Below are 20,684 nucleotides of genomic sequence, written 5' to 3'. Positions count from 1 at the left end.
AAGTGTGTACTTTTTCCAGCTACAGGCTTGTGTTGAGCTTTTCATTGCCGACAAATATGCGTGCCACACCTGTGGTGTGAACAGGAACTTATGTGCGTTTTACACGCGAAGTCATACGATTTTGCAAGCAGATCTTGACACATTGATGTGAATGGGAGAGCACGTGTAAAATGCGAGCAAAAACGCAGCAGGCCCAGCATTTCCAATAACGTCTATGGGGCCAAGACGCACAAAATCTGCCAAAAAGAAGCAGTACGTCTTCAAGCGACAAAGACACTCAGATGTGAACATGGCCATAGAAATAGAGATTCTTTTGGTGCATTTTGTGTGTTTTTTCGGGCAGAAAATGTGCTACAAAACGCTGTGGTTGGGGTTAGGTTTTATTCCGTCACAGTGCTACCTTCGAGCAGCTGAGGGAGGAATTTATGACTCAAGCTGGAACCTTGTAATAGGTCTGTCTCACCGCTCCCGTTTGCTTTGTGACAACATTTCTAAAATATCCCACAAATGTCTCTAAAAAATGTCATAAGTTTTGATCTGTGGTGCTACAGGAGGATCTTGATGATCAGCTGGAAGGACATGGTCATGAATGACCTGCAAAGAGATGATGAAGCAAACCCACATCTGTCAGCAGGAATACTGAAGAAAAGTTGACGATCATTTTGGCCATATTGCAAGTAACTCGGCTGGAGAGGAGCTATGCAACATTGTGGAAGAGAGCAAAGTAAAGAACGTGGTGGATGGGTGACATCCAGGAAATGATAGGCAGCCATAATATAAAGCAGAACATTAACCTGGCAAAACACAAGGATGCTAAGTCTGAAGTACACCAAAGATCACAACTGGTAATGGTAATCCTCAAAGCTGACATAACTGAATGTACTGACTGCAGAACTGCTCTGAAGAGGATGTAGGAAACGTGACTGTGCAAAGACTTTCCACCATCTCTGTACAAAGAAACTGATGCAGTGACAGCTTCCTGTTACTCAAGCTGTGACACCACCACCAGAAAGCAGTAGTAGAGAAAAGCCACAGCCCGTATGTCATGGCAGCACCTCCTAAAAACTTAACGGATGATAACATCCATGTCGTGCACACAACTCACTACAGACTGACAGACTGATGAAAACAACATTATTTCAATGTGTATCTGATGACCCAGGTTTAGGGAAAAACTGGCCACATGCTGTTCAATTCTGGTTCAGATGTGATCTGTCAGACCCAGACAATTTAAAGCGCATATAGACTTCTAAACCATCCCTTATCATCCCTCTCAATCATTCTATATCAGCAGTGTTTCCCTTTCTGCAGGCTTGCAATGTAGTGTCATTGCGCCGTCACTTCCTGTAATATGGTGACAACCCGGCCTTTCAGGGTCTGCATGCAGCGTTGTCATGCTGAAGGCAATGCTCCTGTTATGGACTACAATATGATGTGTTGATGCACAGCCCACCTACATGTCCAGCCTGTGCTGCAGTCTGGTATGAGAAGGACGTTCTGCAGGTCCACGCACCACACGCAAAAGTATCATGAGACTTGTAATCCTTTAGCATGTCTGCACGCCATGAAATGTGACACGAGTAGTTAAGTTGGTCATTCACTGAGATTTGTTTTCTAGTTCATTGATCTTAATGGGTGCCGCACGCGTGAAAGTAGCTCATGTATCAGATTCTGCTACAGGTGTAGTGCGTTCTTTTTCGCTGCACATTTATGTTCGTTTAATGCACGTCCGCGCACATGTTTCAGCTGCGTCTGGGGTGCCATTAACAAGTAATGGCACTGCAAGTGTGATGCATGGTTTTGATGCATTCTGTGAACATGTGTCAAAGAGCGAACATGACGCACGTTTGGCATGCACTCACAGAACAGAAAGGTGTGAAAGGGGACTAATAGTGAGGGTGGGGGAATCCCCCGTGCCAGGCTATTGTATTTGGACAGTGGTGGGTCAGAATACCCAAACAGTGGCTGCAGCTGATTGACGGCAGTCAGTGTTTTGCCGGGTTTTTCAGAACGGCTCAATAGAAAAGTCAACTTATAGGGAACAGGGGGGAGGGGGGGGGGTGAAGTGTATGGTCAGCTTTAGGTTTTACAGATGAGGTGTGTATGATGCTTCAATCAAAAATTAGTTTAAAAGAAAAAAAAAGCAAATCGCACACAGCTAACTGAGCTCAAAGGGCACGTAAACACTAATAATGAACTGTCTTTATTTGGTTCCTTTTGGTCTGCTAAATATACTATTAAAGGTAATATCTGTAAACAAGAGAACACCTATTGATCCTGCCAAAAAGTTCAAAGTTATCAGTTACATTGTTCCCTACAATCTCGAAGTGCCACTGAACTCCTCCACCCTTTGCAGAAGAGGGGGAGGCATCTGTAGCGCAATACAGGAAAGTAGCATGAGGTGTCAACGCTGCTCCTCCATAGATACAGTATGGTGAGTGGCCAACGCTGGCCCTCCAGCTGAGCTTTAACTACAAATCCCAACATACTTCTACCTCTGGGAGTCATGCATGTACCTGTCAGTCTTGCAATGCCTCATGGGACTTGTAGTTCCACCACAGCTGGAGGACCGGAGTTGCCCACCCCTGCCCTAGGACATGATGTGTATTACTGGCAGGATCGCCAGGTGAAAATAAAAGGAAATAAAAGTTGGTGCACAGTGTCACTGGTTGCTAGGATACAGTCGGCTGCACGGCACCATAGCAACCAATGATGCTATGTAGTGAAAGGGGCTGCCCCATGTAATACTTATTACACGGGTGGTTTAGGTTCATGGTCTCAGGTAAAGGAGATTGTACAGTGTACTGCCAGCTGAAGGTGTATATGATCTGTCACAACTCTCTGCTGTGAAGGGTTGGGGAAGCTATTTGGAGAAGTTGGAAGACTAATGTAAACATATCAGATATCACTTTCAGAGAACTCGGAGACACATTTTCTGCTGAATTGTCTCACTGACAACAATGTACTCCACCATGGAGGTGATCTGACCTCCCTCATCACCAATATGGTGGTCTTTCTTCATGAACTGTCACAGCAACAGTCCAGTAAAGTGTCCCCTATTGTCACACACGTCACTTAGAACAATGATCATGACGCAGGTTTTCTAGGATTTGTCGCACGACTTCTGACCCAGAAATACATTGCCATACTCCACACATGTCAGCACAGCCATGTAGTACAGGACACACAGACACGGCTCTCTGTCAGCACAGCCATGTAGTACAGGACACACACAGGGGTCTCTGTCAGCACAGTCATGTGTACAGGACACACACAGGGGTCTCTGTCAGCACACCCATGTAGTACATGACACACACAGGGGTCTCTGTCAGCACACCCATGTAGTACATGACACACACAGGGGTCTCTGTCAGCACACCCATGTAGTACATGACACACACAGGGGTCTCTGTCAGCACAGCCATGTGTACAGGACACACACAGGGGTCACTTACCACATTCTGAGCCGCCGGGCTGAGGCAGTCTGAGATGTCCTGCATGGTGGCGCTCTCTTCCTGTCCTCCTCAAGTCTTCCTCTCATTCACCTTCTTCCTGACACCCGGGCTCAGCCTCTCACATCAATCCCGGGCCGGTCATTAGCTGCCTGTCAGCTGGGTCCCCTCCGGCTCTCACCGAGCTCTCTCTCCCCCTTCCAGATCTCTCACACCGGCCGGACAGGTAGATGACCTGCCAGGACAGACGGAGCCTGAAGGGAGGTGCAGGAACTGAACAGCAGTTTCCTCTGTGTGACTCACCCCTCCCCCGCCCCCTGCAATGGAGACTTTCATCACAACTCCCTAAGAGGCAGCACTGCCTTATAATAACAACCTGTGAGTGTGCACCGTGCACTCCTCCTTCCTCACTGACAAGTGTCCTCCATCGGAGCTGCACAGCAGTGTGGAGGGACTTGTAGCAGAGTGGAGGAAATTGTAGCTCAGCAGAGTGGAGGGACTTGTAGCAGAGTGGAGGAAATTGTAGCTCAGCAGAGTGGAGGGACTTGTAGCAGAGTGGAGGAAATTGTAGCTCAGCAGAGTGGAGGGACTTGCAGCAGAGTGGAGGAAATTGTAGCTCAGCAGGGTGGAGGGACTTGTAGCTCGGCAGGGTGGAGGGACTTGTAGCTCAGCAGGGTGGAGGGACTTGTAGCTCAGCAGAGTGGAGGGACTTGTAGCTCAGCAGGGTGGAGGGACTTGTAGCTCAGCAGGGTGGAGGGACTTGTAGCTCAGCAGGGTGGAGGGACTTGTAGCTCAGCAGAGTGGAGTGACTTGTAGCACAGCAGAGTGGAGGGACTTGTAGCTCAGCAGAGTGGAGGGACTTGTAGCTCAGCAGTGTCCCAACTTCATTCAGAACCTCTGTGTTCTCCAGTGTATAAGATACTTTATAAAAGTGGATAACATTCACCCTAGATTCACTCAATGAACATTACACATCCATATAACACATGTCCCTTGATAAATACATATCGCCATGTTTCACCCCAGCCTGCACTCTGGTTGTCCAGCAATCGGCATTGGAAAACTGCCAGCTATTCCCGGTGACACCATACAACGCTTGGTGTCCTCGTGCTGCCTACATCCTGGAAAAAGCCTGACTCGTGTTACCACAGCACAGGGGTGTGAATGGGCGCTCAGGACTTTTTGGTCCCATAGACTTCAATGGGTAACTCTGTGGAGAAAACGCTCCGGTGTGAACAGGGACCCTAGAAATGAATCGGATTCCTTGTCTTGTCACACAAAAATGCCTAGGTGTGAATGGAGCCTCAGAGTCAACTCGCACCTGTAAGCCATGCTTGAGAAGAGCAGACCTGTACAGACTAAGATGGCCAGTACGGACTAAGATGGCCAGTAAGGACTAAGATGGCCAGTAAGGACTAAGATGACCAGTACGGACTAAGATGGCCAGTCAGGACTAAGATGACCAGTATGGACTAAGATGGCCAGTAAGGGCTAAGATGGCCAGTAAGGACTAAGATGACCAGTACGGACTAAGATGGCCAGTACGGACTAAGATGGCCAGTACGGACTAAGATGACCAGTACGGACTAAGATGACCAGTATGGACTAAGATGGCCAGTAAGGACTAAGATGACCAGCACGGACTAAGATGGCCAGTACGGACTAAGATGGCCAGTACGGACTAAGAGGGCCAGTATGGACTAAGAGGACCAGTATGGATTAAGAGGACCAGAATGGATTAAGAGGACCAGTACTTAATTTGCACATTATTTGTGATGGTGGAGGAATCTCCCTGTCCGCCTATTGTATTCAGACAGCCTGCGTGACTGGAAGCAGTAACTGTTCAGGTAACAATTTTGCACCAGCTCTTTTGACGCCACTGAAGCCGGGTGGCCACCCACAGCTCTAGTTTCAACAGGAAATCGAGACAAGGTGCCCTCTTTTCTCAAGGTGGCACACCAAGACCAAAAGATTTCTGTGCCTGTTTTCTTTGTCCTGTGCCTGTTGCAGATTTTCTCTCATTTCCTGTCTGGTAAAATCATTGTCAACAGGACTGGAAGTGTGAATTAGGCCTCATTCGCACAGACGTGCACAGCTGTACAGCTTGCACAACCATGCAGAAACCTGTACCCTGCACCCAGGACAGGTGTACAACTCAATGACAGGACACTGCACTGTCTGTATCTAAGGGCATGCATCTGTACCTGTACAGATGTGCAAGTTCAGGTTGGCGTGTAGCCATGTGCAGCGGTGTCCTGTCATAGAGATGTACAGGTGGCCGCACACGGCTACACGCAGCGCCTGTCGCTCCTGAATGCTGGTTTCTGCATGGACATGCACACTGTATGGTCTTCACATTCGCCCCACCAGTCTGTAGCTGGCCATACACAGTTAGGGACAGCATCCCACCGAGCTCCTGGCAACGTGCAGACATTGCACTGGTTGCCAGGAGCTCGGCAGGAAAAAAGCAAGAGCAACCCAGGTTGCTAAGAGCAACCTGGGCCATACACCGTGCTCTTAACAACCTAGGACAATGCAAACATTGTGCAGCAAATCGGCCATGCTGCTCTGCCTGCTGTTTTCACCTGAGCTTGCACTACTTTTCCAACTGCACGTGTTTTGCACCTGTTTTGACCAGAGCTCGCACTACTTTTTCAATTGCACGTTTTTTGCACCTGTTTTCATTTGCACTTGTCCTGCAGCTGTCTGAAACGGGAGCATCACCTAACAAAACAATCACAACTTAAGAAGTCCCCATGGCCAGTTCTTCAAGAAGCGACTAGGGTTGCCACCTGTCCGGGATTCACCCGGACAGTCCGGGTTTTGAATGCTGTGTTCGGGTTTCATGGCATCAGAAACCCGGACACAAGATGTCAAGCAGACAGGGACAACCAAAATTAAGATAGGGGCTACTTGCCCCCCACTGAAAACAGTCTCAACATATGAATGGGCGGCGCTATGTACATATGAATAAACTACGACTTATTCTCCCCAAAAAATGTCTGCGCGTCGCTAGAGTGTTCGGGTTTGGCTTGAAGAAAAAGGTGGCAACCCTAGAAGCGACAGTTAAGCTTTTTGCCTTTCCTGGAGTCGATTAGACCTAATTTCTGAACAACATTACACTAGCATCATAAATATGGCGCAAAGTGCCTCAAATATATTCTGTGCAAGTTCAAACACTTCCAATTGCTGTTATACATTCCCCCCACTTTATATACGGTATAGATATATCCCCAAAGTCTCTATAGAGGCCCTTACAGGTCTTGCAACAAGGATGAGGCTCAGCATTGTCTATTGCCTGTTGCTTAGACTTCGTGGATGAGCACCCAGGCATTTACCTCACAGAGCATGGTGACTATGGATGGAAACTTGTTGAATGTGTCTAGAATTCCATTCAAATAGCAGGTCTGGGTGAAATTTTTAAGGGTTTATACACACCGGCTCCAGCTCCCATGCACCCTAAATGCCAGCATGTTCCCAGTGGCAGAGAGAGAGCCCCAGATGCAGTGTACAAGCTCACATTAAAGTCAATAACTGTATGCTGTTGTCGACATGAGACCTCAGACACACACCAGTCTGCATCTAAAATTTTACATCCGTGTGCATGTGCAGGTTTAGGCAGTGCCGTTGTATACACGCCAACAACAGCATGCAGCCATTGACTTTAAAGTGAGGCTGTATATTGCACCTGGGGTCCTCTGCCAGTGGGAATATACCGGCATTTACAGTGTACTGGGGCCAATATCCAAGAGCCCTATGGGTTTTCAAACGAAATTAGCTGACTCCATGATGGCATGATTGAATGCTCTAGTGAACGATTTTCATACAAACTTTGAAAGACATTCTAACTGTATCTATAACTTTATACTCACCTGTTCACGGTCCAGCAAGATTTCTGCGGTGTGGCCGCTTGTATAAAAGGTTCTCGGCTGGACCCGTTAATTTGCGCTCCAATCTTCAGTCATCCTTATTGGGAGTTTGTGCAGTACTACTTTAAATGACGACTTCCTGGACCTACATACATTGTACAAGGTCCATAGGTGATGTTAATCTAACCTTAGTAAATAGGCACCTGAATGCACCTCCAGGTAACTTTTAAAAAGCACACCAGGCTTTCAGAAACACTAGCCACTTCAATACAGGAAAACTGTATTCAACTTGGAGGAAGTTGGTAATTCGGCCTTCTTCCCATACTTCACTTTTCCTCATTAAGACTTTACATCAAAGTAATGGGACAAAACAACACAAACAGAAAACATGCAAGGAAGAGTTGGGCCAATGCATTAACATTTTAAAGTAATTGTTTTTGTGAAAGTACACAGCAAAAAAATGACACAAGACACCCGGAGGCATTGGCTATGGAAATGTTATGGAAAACGTTGCCTATCACACCCTATAGGAGCAATGGTTTTGGTGATATGCTTCAATAAGCCAGTTTTATCGTGTCACCATGATGACCAAGATCCTGTGCCATGGAAAAGTCCTTGTAATTAATTTTTAATTCCTTTCTTCCCTTTCATCTTTGCAGTCATACAAAAGAAAGAAATGTGATCCAGAAAAACTCATGAAGTTATTGTCTGGTATGTTCTGTCACCATCATTTATGTTTCTTATATTAATAGGCAGTTCAGGATCTCTGCAGGATGTGGATTCTGATTGGTCAAAGCAGGGAGGGCGGCTGAATGATGGCTTAGAATACATTTTATAAAACGAAAGAAATAATTTATCTGCGCTCCAGGAAATAAAAAAAATATATATATAGTAAAACCAAAAGCAGCTATGTGGTGAAGGAGAAGATCTCCTTAAAATGAACGAGAGAGTTGTGTCACAGCGCTAAAGGTTGAATTAATTGAGTTGATTAGAAGTGTATCCGTGTAATCGGTGATTAGAGTCATTTGCACACGAGGAGTCTACATAGCGGTTTTTGAGCTGTTTTTGCCGGCCGGACCTTTTATACTTTACATGTGAGTTACTATATGTTTTAACAAACCCGAATGCTTTTACCTACTGCACCATGAGGGCTCTTTCTTCTTAATTTTTAAATACCACGGGGATCTCTGAGAGAAGTTTCGCTGACAGCGCATCTAGGAGAAAACTGCCTCTGTGTACGCTGGACATCTCCAGCACTGCAGAGAATAAACTCCCTCCTCGCCATGCTTCAACGCGGGAAGAACTGAGTTTAAATTGGAACAGGATCATGGACATGACTGCCGCTAATCCAAAAAAATGTGTTTACTCACTGCATTCTGGTGAGTACCCATCTATAAGGGGGCCGCTGACTAAACTGAAAAAGATCAACTACTAACGGCCTTGTGTTTTCTCTTCTGACTTCTAGACATTATCCATTGAACATTGTTTCCCGTCCTTTGATATTTTTACTGCAAGATTACCATTAATAGATCAACCCAGATCGATAAAAACTTCTGTTTGTTTCGTTTGTCACTATGTGGCTATCAGGATCTTTTGTTATAGATCACTGATTGACCATCTAATGTAACAAACTCACCATTATTTTGTCCTACTTGCTATCACCCTAATTTTGTCACGATTTTCCATATATGTGCCACTTTTAGATTTCCGTTTTTTTGCTTCCTTTGTGACACAATATAACTTTAGATATTCATTGATAATTAACACTTTAGTTGTTACATTTTTTATTTTAGATTTTCATTGCTATATAAGCGATCTTGGGGTTTGTTTAACTCTTTATAGGCTGTGCTAAACACGCAGCTTCTCGACACACTTGATTTAATTTATTTAACGTGATCACCGATTACACGAATACACTTCTAATCAACTCAATTAATGCAACCTTTAGCGCTGTGACACAACTCTCTCGTTAGAATATATTTTACATTAGATTTTACAGGAACAGAAATGAGCATATGTAGAGTTCTCTTAGCAGGCTCCAAACCACCTGGTCTATGGCAGCACAGTATGGTACAAGGTAGGAAACAGACTCACAAAGACAATTAAAGTTACATAATTTCCTTAATATGTAAGTACACATCAAGTCGAAACGGAAACGGCTCGATACGGACGTGCACGACGCACGGACATTTATGGCCCGAGTTAACGTAGTGTGAATGAGGCCTTATAACAGAAAGTGAAAGAAAATCCCACATTTTGGATTGTCAGTGTCACCAGAACAGGAATAGAGGGGAAATCTTCCAATAGGCACACTAGTTGTGGTGACCCTGCTGACCACTAGGAATTTTCCTCTCTTTAAAGGAGAACTATGGGGTTAAGTCTTTTCCCCATAGTTCTCCTTAGGGCACTTAGGGTAACGGGAGGACACAAACTAGCGTCCTCCCGTCACCCTAGGCTCAGTATACCGCGAGCTGTAGCTCGCGGTATACTGAGAGGCGGCAGCTGAAGCGGATCCTGACAATTGTGCCGGGATCCGCCCAGCTGCGTGACTGTCAGCAAAAGTCCCGCTCTGCGCATGCGCAGTGGAGAACGAACACGCGCAGCTGAGAACAAACACGCGCAGGCGCAGCTAAGAATAAACACGCGCAGTCGGCAGTGACGTGCGGAAATCCGCGCCAAGTGGCGCACAGGAAGTGACGTCATAGATAGATTCACTGCCCTATTTAAACCCAGCTCAAACGCCCACTAGTTGCTGGTTTGTCTTTCCAGTTTGTGTGTGCTCCGTGTATCCTGTTTTGCCTGATCCTGTATTCTCCTGATCTCCCTGGATTGTGACTCGTTCCTGTTTTGCCAACTATCCTCGCTTGCTGCCTGCCTTATTGACCTCGGACTGGTTTCTGGATATTCTTCTGCCTGCTCCTTATTGTACCGCATCGGATCTCCTGGCTATTGACCCCGGCTTGTTTTGACATCGATTACTGGATCTACCAAAAGCCCTCATGCCACTCATTGTCTGCCTGGCCTTTGTCCCCAATCTCAAAGGCCACAAGACACGAGGTGCAAGTGGAGCCTCCTCATACCTTCGGTCTCAACACCAGGTACCTAATAGTGACTGACAGCTGGCTCTGCCTATCTAGAGGCAGAGCCAGCTGTACCCGCCCCCTCCCCCCTCCGATCCACCAGTCAGCGCTGGCGGATCGGAGCGGGGGGAATCCAGCCCCTCCCCTGTCACGGCAGAGAGCTGTGACAGGATCGAGAGGCGAGCGAATGCCGCTATATGTTCGCTAACCTCCCGATCTACTGAGCCGACCTGTGACAGTCTCATTGTCACAGGTCGGCTAGAACTATGAGAATGAGTGAAAAGCACTCCTTTAAAAGGGATTTCCTCTTACTTCCTGTTGTGGCTATCAGACAGGAAATGAAATGAGTAAAGCTGACAGGGTTTATAACACTCCCTTACTCTATCCAAAAATTTAAATAAAGATTTAGGCTTCAGTTTGCAGCAAAGCAAAAATGAAGCCTCTGAAGACAACTATGTCCTGATTTATAGCAGGGATACAGTCTAAATGTCGTTCTTCTAATTCAATCTGAAAATAGCCGTTCTGAAAAGAAACAAAATGGGATAAAATAATAAAATGAGCATGGGCCTACTTCTACAGCTTTTCTGTAGTTTTGTGGCCAAGGATTACACACTTGTCGCCCAGCTTTTACCTACAGCAAACACAATTGGTCCTAAATTGTTAAAAGTGACAAAATGCAACACAGCCCCATTGTTGTAGATTATAGATGTTGTTTGTGGTACACTGGAGGTGACTTCAAAATGTCACTTCACCATTGTTCTCAGACCACAGAAAGCTGTGACCCAGCAGAATGAATTACATGCAATAATCTATAGCCTGGGATATATCATTCATTGTGATAGTATGTTCTCTTCTATACACAGAACTCACTACTGTATATTGTATGTGGCCAATGCAAGAAGTTCTATTTATAATATCTGAGGCTAGCAGAGAGGGTGGTTGATGACTCCCACAGACACACCCTGCCCTGGGCTATTTTTGTATCTATACTGGTTTTCTTTCCAGGCAAGCTGGGAAGGTGACAGAGGGATAAATGAAAAAGCTAAACGTAGAAGTAGAACTTCAGCTTTAATGTATATTTTTATATATATACATACATACATACACACACACAGACAATTCAAGCTGGAATTCCGCTTTAAATGAATATAAATGATAGACTTTGAAGCCGCGACTAAGAGCCGCATTTGTTTTCTTAATATTCGTATAATTTCCGAATAGTTAATGGGGTTAAATCCACAATCGTTTTTGCTTGACCTTAGAGATGAAAAAAAAAAAATTCAAGCAGGATGGAAAACTTTATCAGTAAATCTGGTTTTCGTTGGGGAAACTCTATTCATTCCAAAACCAAATGTCAAAATCAAACGCAATTCCGAATGACATTTCAAAAGTCTCTGGTGGCATTATCAAATGTTCTGATGAGATTTTTATATGAAAGTTTATATGATACCAGTGTATGGTCAGCTTTAGTATTTCTGCACCTTTTTGGAACTGTTCAGCTGTTGTCCTGGAGACACTTATATTTACAACAATATGTTGCAGAGAAAAATATCAGGCTTAATGCTGGGCACACACCTTACAACCATTGCAAGACTTTTGTCTTGCGATGGTTGTAAGGTAATTAAAATAACGTACAATCTGCCTATCTTGGACAGGCAGATCGTACTTGCGATGATCGCAAGCCGCGCCCCCCTGAGGGGCGGATTTCTGATCACCGCAATGCCGAACGGGCAGTGTGCGCACCGCGGCCTCTCCGGCTTTTATCTTACGAACATGCTAAACACCCGCCGAACATCTTACATGTTCGTAAGTTAAAAGTCGTGCAACCTTACAGTAGTATAGTTGTAGAAATGTCACCAGCACACCAATCCTTTTAAGATAGCAAAAGCTTCATTTATTTACGTTTTTTGTCATATGACCAAACAAGCACTTTCGTGACCGCGCAAGGTCCCTTCATCAGGCTTTAGCATTGTCAATGCTAAAGCCTGATGAAGGGACCCTGCGCGGTCCCGAAAGTGCTTGTTCGGTCATATGACAAAAAACTTCAATAAATGAAGCTTTTGCTATCTTAAAAGGATTGGTGTGCTGGTGACATTTCTACAATTTTGCTGACATTCGCGGCGCCATCCGCGGTCACTGCGAGCACCCCCCACTACAAGGGACATATCGGTAAGGAGTGCGACAAGGATAGTACTTATTGACTTACAGTAGTAGAGGTCGCACGGCTTCCACACACCTTACGATAATCGTACGATCGCGGGATTTCCAGCGATTATCGTACGATTATCGTAAGGTGTGTGGGCACCCTTAGTAGTACTTTTTCCATCCAGGCAATTAGTAGTGATGGCAGCTTCCATGTTTCTTTAAAGTAGATCTAAATCCTAAGTGGGTTCCACTGAGTTTCTTAAAGTACAGTGTATCATAGACAATTGTTTTTTCTTTAAATTTCTTTTGCATACCAATGCTGATGATCTCCTTCAGCCTTTTTCACACACTTTCTGTCTACATGCACTTCTGTCTACAGCAGCAGCTGCACAACATTGATCTGGAATGCTTTACTGGTACTGACGATGATGGAACATGCCTGTGCAATGTATGTCAACACGGCCACTCGCAGCCTCGACTAGGGGTGCGTGTGACAATATGACAACACAGGAGCTCAGTTAGGACACAGTTAACACCCCATACTAGGAGGAAACTGAACAAGGACCTTCATGTCATGATCACAGGTATTATTTTAATAAATTCTGCAGGTTTAACTAAACTGAAAACAGCTTTTGAAATTACATTTAGGCCTGGTTCACATCTGAGAAATCGGAGATCGCACTGCGGTTTTGTGCATGATGGCCGCGCAATCCCGGAATCATGCACAAATGCAAACCGCGCTTGCAGTGCCATTATTTTCGAATGGCACCCCAAATCGCGGCTAGCAATCTGTGGGGTTGCATGCCGCGGTTGACGTGGCACAGCCACAAAAAAACGCAGGTCGCTTGTCCCACCAAAGGGTGCATGAGCCTTTTTGCCATGATTGCCGCACAGATATGACCCCATTGATATCAATGGGTCCGCGCGGCAATTGCGGCACACAATCGCGTGTGACCGCTCGGTTCCAGGGCGCGGGGTCCTGGGCTGCCCAAATCTGAACCAGGCCTAAGGCTGGCCATACACTGAATTTTGGCTGACTCAGCTGTAATTCAAGCAGTGTGTGGCCCTATCAGCACTCCTCTTTTTAAGAAAAATCAATTTTTCAATCAACGCTGGTCTGCAAAATTCTCAGCTGAACAGTAACTGCATCAGCTGCAAACACTGTTGGGGTATTCTAATAGAGCTGCTGTCAGAATACAATACCCTGGCAGGGGGGGACTCCCCCCATCCATTCCCCATTGATCATTTTTTATCTCCTTCGGGCCCAATGTATGGTCAGCTTAACATGTTGAAGCTTACAAAAGATTTTAGAGATTGGGTTAAGTAGGGTATACAATGAACTAATTTTGAACACACTAAATTGATTTCAGAACGTTCATTCAACTTTCTAATAGTTGATGGGGTCACATCGATGATCAATTTCGACCGCAGTGATGAAAAAGGTCGAAAGTGCACTTTGGAAAATGCTTTTCGATTGAACGACCTTCTAACAGTGAACGCGGTTTTCATTCTGGGAAACTCCATTCATTCCAAAATCTATATAACATGGGTGCAAAAAATGAAAAAAGGGCCTCAGTCATGAAGGGGTTAAATCAAAAAGAAAATCAAACCTCAAGTCTCTGATGGAATTATCGAACGCACCAACAAGATTTTTCGTACGAACATTCATTTGAAAATCTATCCGTGTATACTCTACCTAAGATGCACTTCAAGCAGTGCTTTTGTTTATTATTCCTTTTCTGTTCTTGTGTAAGCAGACGTGACACATAATGGAACTCTGAGAAAAGGGCCCATCTATTCTCCAGAATAGTGTTATCCTAATTGTACATAATATTTATCCAAATTGTGACTCCACATAGTCGTCTAAGCAGGGATCACGCTGTATTACAAAGTGTAATTCTTACAATCTGACAACCTAGCTAAATATTGTTGTATATAGCAGCACATTCTAATGTTATCAGCATTACAAACAATAATGGAATCTAAAGCATGTGAATGATCTGATAAAAGCTCCTACAAGTATTAATGTTCTTTGCTGCAGTGCAAACAAATGTGACCTGTACAGTTACCAGCTTCTGCTATAGTTATTACAAGGTGTGCATTTTGTATGTATAGTTGTTTGTCATCTGAGCTTCACACAACTTTAAAAGGCTTAAAGTGGAACTCCATGAGTGATCCTTTATGGACACCTGCATTGGTCCAGCTTGGCTCAATGTAAGTATCCATATCTGATGTCCGGCAGGTCTCTGGGGATGTTAAGAACCACTGTAGCAGCACATACTATATACAATGATTGCCGCGATCTTCCTGCTGCGGCTCCAACGGCTTCCCCTCTGCACACTGGACGCAGGGAATTGCTCACTCAGCGCCGCTGCCATTCACAGAATTGTATTTTTTTTCAATTAATACAAGGCATGAATACAAGGCAGTCTCTGATTGGACAAGGTGAAGATCATGACATCATCCGTCTCTCCTCTCCACCCCATCCAATCAAAGTCATGTAGGGGATCCCACCGCCGCACTCCTGACCCAAAATGCCCCAACTTCCAATGGGGGGAGGGGGGGGGGTTGCTGAAATGACAGCAGATGGCGCCGCTGGATCAGATAAACAGAACAGTATCAGGGTTATTCACAAAAGGGTGAACAGATTGGAGAAGACAGGAGACATGAACAATCCAGGACAAAATAGCTGATTTGGAAACATTCTCCAATTCAGCTCACTATCCAAATCAACTATTTTGGCCTAGATTGTTCACTTCTCCTGCTGTAAAAGAACTACAAGAGGTTAATACCAGTTCAAAATCAGGTACATTGCTTGCTGGCTCAGAAGCCCGATCATCTGAGCTGGCTGGCTGTGACAGCGTTGCCTGCAGCCTGTCTCCTCCTCCACTGCGGCAATGGAATGTCCCTCGGCGCCTTCACTTCCTATACACTCTCTGTAGAACATGATAACTCAGGAACCTTAGACCACTGCAGCGGAGAGGAAGAGACACCCCAGGGACTGATCTAAGAGCAGGCCATCTCCGAGGATCAGGTGAGTATAACTTTGTTACTTTCAGTCCTAGACAAAAGTGAGCAGTTAACCCTTGCAGTGAGGGGGTAGCCCCACTGCAAGGGTCAATAAAAAAAAAAATTACCCGTTGTTATTCTTTTAACATCTATAAACAGATGACGGTGATAATGAACAAAGCAAATGTAACATTCAGATAGCAAAAAGCAGGTTGGGTAGACAGCAAATAAAGAAGCAATGTGACAGTTGGAGTATTCCTTGATACAATAAAAAATCATGAAATGTCTGGTTAATCTTTACATTTTTGGGTTACGCTTATAACAAATAATTTCTGTTGCGTGTGAAGTCAGTCTGCGTTTCCATCATTCCTGATGTCCATGATGTCATGTGTCGTACCGTATAAGGCTGGTTTAGGAGCAGGGCATAAACATGAGAGAGATCACAGCTCAGAGCCGCCAGCACTGCATGGGAGAGATTACGCTGGCAGTAATCCATGGAGCATTGACTAGGTTCTGCCAGAGACCAAAAAAAGAATTAACCCCCTACTCACAGAGATCCACCTGTAAAACAGAAATGATCATTTTAAAGGATCTGTCCACTCTACTAATATTGTACTTAGAAGAGGCCCAGCAGGATCATCTCATATCACTCCGTTGGTGAGACTTGTGTATCTTGGCACTGCTGATTAGAAGCCTAGGTCCCATCCACATCGAAGGCGTTTTGTTACGCGATGCCCATGGTGCAATAATGTTCAAGATGAAGAATTCCGTTATCTCCAATGGGCCCGTGCACACCTGGGCATTGTGTAGCTTGCCAATTGAAGCTCAGAAAAGTACAAAACCTTCTTTTGGGGCAGAATAGTTTATTGTTTGCCCCTTAGACATCAATGGGAGCACGTGAAAAGCCAAAAATGAACAAAACAAAACAAAGTGCTCCCACTTTAGTGTTTATAGGACAAAATGTACACAAAAGTGGCTTTCATACAGATACCTTTCCTAATTTACACAGCTTCTGTACATCTCTCCAGAATGTTAGTGGCAAGATCTCTGCACTCAAGTTCCCATGGGTGCATATCAGCTGCAATCTATATGAGGTTGTCACACTCTACCAAATTGGACTTTTAATATATTGTATATTAATGTAAATAAGAAAGTAGTAGGAGCACTAAAATGTGGATGTCTAAGTACCTCAAGATGGAAAGAAGCATTGAGCTATTAAACTATTACAAATATTCTCATATACAGTTGAGTGAAAAAGTGTTAGCCCCCTATAATGATCCAAAACACACCAGCAAGTCCACCTCTGAATGGCTGAAGAAAAACAAAATGAAGACTTTGGAGTGGCCTAGTCAAAGTCCTGACCTGAATCCTACTGAGATGCTGTGGCATGACCTTAAAAAGGCGGTTCATGCTGGAAAACCTTCCAATGTGGCTGAATTACAACAATTCTGCAAAGATGAGTGAAAATGCCTGCACAGCGCTGTAACAGACTCATTGCAAGTTATCGCAACCGCTTGATTGCAGTTCCTGCTTCTAAGGGTGGCCCAACCAGTTATTAGGTTTAGAGGGCAAACACTTTTTCACACAGGGCCATGTGGGTTTGCATTTTGTTTTCCCTTAATAATAAAAAACCTTCCTTTAAAAACTGCATGTTGTGTTTACTTGTATTATCTTTGACTAATATTTAAATTTGTTTGATGATCTGAAACATTAAAGTGTGACAAACGTGCAAAACAATGAAAAATCAGGAAGGGGACCAACACTTTATCACACAACTGTATATACTACATTTATCGGGTAGAAAAATTAATTTTTGGGAAGTAGATGGTATGTAGACTATAATGTCACCTATTCAGTAGGTAAATCTGCTAGCCAGCCTAATCCACATTATCAGTTTGATCTCTTTCTTCTATGGGATGAGAAATAAGTGACTGATAAACTTAAATAATATTGCTAATAAAGTTCTGTATTATAGTATGATCCAAAACAAACCCTATGAGGCTGTTTTTGTGTGTTTCTTCTATGCATTTGTCAGGCGTTTTAAGACATGCTTTGGTGTTTTTGCAGGAGCTCCCATTGATTTTTATGGGGCTAAAAAAAAGCATGCTTCTGTCTGAAAAAAACGCATGCACTTTTTTGAGGAACAAGACACAATGCTCAGATGTGAATGGGCACGATTGAAAATAATGGGATTCTCCATGTTGAAAGATGTTGCACTGTGAGAAAAGTGGTACAAAATACTGAACTGCAACATTGTTGATTTTAAGTAGAACATACAGCAATATAAAAATAACTATATATATATATATTAAAAAAAGTATCCCGTTACAGGTACACAAAGAAAATGTAAATATTATTCTCTCCAATTATCTATTGCATGCTTGTGAGAAGTGTTGTTTGGCATGCACATGTGCAGCTATCAGTTGTTATCAAAACAGAGCAAGGGAAATCAACGATCCCAGCTGTAGAAGACTGGTGGCATGCCAGAATATCTGTGTACTGCATTCATTCATGAGAACAGCTATATTCAGACCTTTCCTGATAATGAACAGCCAACAAAAGATTATCATTCACTCATAATTGCCTATATTTACATGAACCTACAATGCTCTGCTCTCTGTAACTCTCTGGTACCCTCTACTGACAGTTTCCTACCTTACATCTATTACTGAAAAAAGCAGCAGCTTATTGAATAAAGCATTGTATATAACGTTCTGTAACCTATAACAAGCCATCAGAATTTACTGTATATCATATATATATTATTGTTAAAGTGACATTAAACCCTCCGATTTTTTTAACATAACAATACTGTAATGTGTGCCTTACTGTAATCCATGGTTGTTCTCTTTGCTGCTCTTCCTTTTAAATCTGTATCTGTTCTCATGCTGAGCAGAACTTCTGTTTTGCAGCAGACTGCCTTGTCTCTGGAATGGATACATGGTGTCTGTGTGTAGGTTCACAACCTGAGCCAGCACTACAGGAAGAGGCACTGAGGATTTAAAAGGAAGAGCAGCAAAGAGAAGGGAAACAACCATGGATTACAGTAAGGCGCACATTACAGTATTGGTTTATGTTAACAAAATCTGAGGGTTTAATGTCACTTTATGAAAAGTCAAAGAGACATGAGAGAGACAAGAAATGATTGCTTATTGGTTGCATAGGTTGATGAAGTTTGTGGATTGCTCTTTGACAGCTCGTCCTGTTCCTAGAGGCCAGAAAATAGTGCAATAAAAGTGACAGCCCCACAAGGATTATCTTATTGGTGTGGCTGGCCAGTTGGAATGTAAAAGAGTCAGTATAAGTGACCTGACTACTGGGCAGGCACATTCCAGAGGATCCCCACTGTCCTGGTTTGTAGTGTCAATTTTCAGGATTGTGAATTGAAGCGCCAAATTCTGTTTTGATAGTCCAGATACGTCTTTATTTACGCAGGGTGCCAGGGACAGTATGAAGATAGACACGGTGTTTCTGGGGCTCATACAAATAGCCTCCTAATCAGGGCTTAGGAAAGCTGGCCATACACCTTTTCAGATTTTCTGTGGTCAGATGGAAAAGGTGCAACAGATTCCTCCATCTACGCTTAACTGTGTGCATGGAGTAATCTCCACCTGGGCCAATCTGTTGCTCTTATTCCATCTGACCACAGAAAATCTGCAGATAATTGTAAGGTGTATGGGCAACTCTAGGGAGACCATGTATCACGATTGTGATGGCCTAAAATGAGATACCATTTTGCCCAGTGTGTGAGAATGCACAGAGCTTTTCAGCAACTGATTTGGCACCCAAGGTCCAGGGGGTAGCTTTATGAGCCCCCAAAACATGTTGGCAATCACTATATTGTCCCGTCAATGCTACTTTCTATTAAGATGTATCTGGACTTTTAAATGGAGTGTGGTGCTTCAATATAATTGGGTTATACAATTATGGGTAGGCCGCTAGGGAAGTCAGAAATGGAGAAGGATTTGGGGGTCATTGTAGACCACAAACTGAAAGGTAGTTTGCAGTGCCAGGCTGCGGTAAACACAGCTAGCAGGGTTTTGTCCTGTATTCAAAGGGGATTAATTGCAGGGACAAGTCTATAATTTTGCCACTTTATAGATCATTGGTTCGACCTCATCTGGAGTACGCGGTCCAGTTCTGGTCACCAGTACTAAGAAAAGATGTCCTTGAGTTGGAAAAAGTCCAGCGGAGGGCAACCAAACTAATTAGGGGTATGGAGGACCAGAGCTACGAGACAAGGCTACTAAATTTAAACATGTTCACATTGGAGGTGAGGAGATTAAGGGGGGATATGATTTCCATGTACAAAATGTTCAATGGTGGTAGCAACATTAGCGATAAACTGTTTAAAATTAACTCCATTACAAAAACTAGAGGCCACCACCTAAAATTGGTGGAAAAAAAATTCCAGCACAAGGGGCGAAGGGGGTTCTTCACAGTAAGATCAGTTAGGGTCTGGAACTCACTGCCACAGGCGGTGATTTCAGCAAATAATGTGGAATTGTTCAAGAAACTTTTGGACGATTTCTTAAGGGACCGCAATATACAGGGGTACGGGTACTCCTAGAATGAGATCCTAATAGGTTGGACTTGATGGACTAATGTCTTTATTCAACCTCAAATACTATGTAACTATGTAATTCACAATCCTGCATTTTGTTCCTAGAGGTCATCAGTGTAATCTAGGATCAGAGGCAGCAGGACTTGCGATATCCCTCTAATAACATAAAACTCCAAGTAAGCCTCTGTGAGGCTAATAGAATAAAGGATGCATGTGCACTGTCACATCATGTGTGGAAGCGTTCTGCTGCTTCTAACTTTTTTTAAGTAAAACTTGATACCACAGCTGCTTTTGTCTTGATATCAGCCCCCTGTATTCTCTGCACAGTGGACTTGGAGAGGAAAGTGTGTGCTAGTAGCCAGCCAGGCTCTACTGTAGTGCACAGGAAGGTGAACTAAGAGGTGGTAAGAGTGAGCAGATGGATGGACACATCTATGCACCGATGCTCCTTTATTGTACAGTCAGCAGATTAGTTATATGTTTTTATGCAAGCTGTGCTGCTGCAGTGTCAGTGCTGGCTGCACTGTCTGGCAAGGGTGCCTTGATCCCAAGACTGGCTACTTTT

General features: G+C 44.0%; 1 protein-coding gene across 9 annotated transcripts in view; it reads right to left on the bottom strand.

Annotated features, from left to right (window-relative positions):
• Positions 1 to 20,684, bottom strand: part of LRRFIP1 (LRR binding FLII interacting protein 1) — a 110,263-nt gene that overhangs the window by 69,830 nt on the left and 19,749 nt on the right. Inside the window, exon 1 of one of the 9 annotated variants that reach the window (XM_018559959.1) lies at positions 3,456 to 3,568. The exons of the other annotated variants lie outside the window; for them this stretch is intronic. Within the exon in view, the coding sequence (XP_018415461.1) occupies positions 3,456 to 3,500 (45 nt within the window). The 5' untranslated portion in view covers positions 3,501 to 3,568. Of the gene's footprint in view, positions 1 to 3,455; positions 3,569 to 20,684 lie in introns of those variants that run through there. 9 annotated transcript variants of the gene reach the window in all.

The sequence above is a fragment of the Nanorana parkeri genome, unplaced genomic scaffold, assembly GCF_000935625.1.
Source record: "Nanorana parkeri isolate BGI_ZX_2015 unplaced genomic scaffold, ASM93562v1 scaffold423, whole genome shotgun sequence".
Classification (NCBI taxonomy): Eukaryota; Metazoa; Chordata; class Amphibia; order Anura; family Dicroglossidae; genus Nanorana; species Nanorana parkeri.
This window is presented reverse-complemented; position numbering and strand designations above follow the sequence as displayed.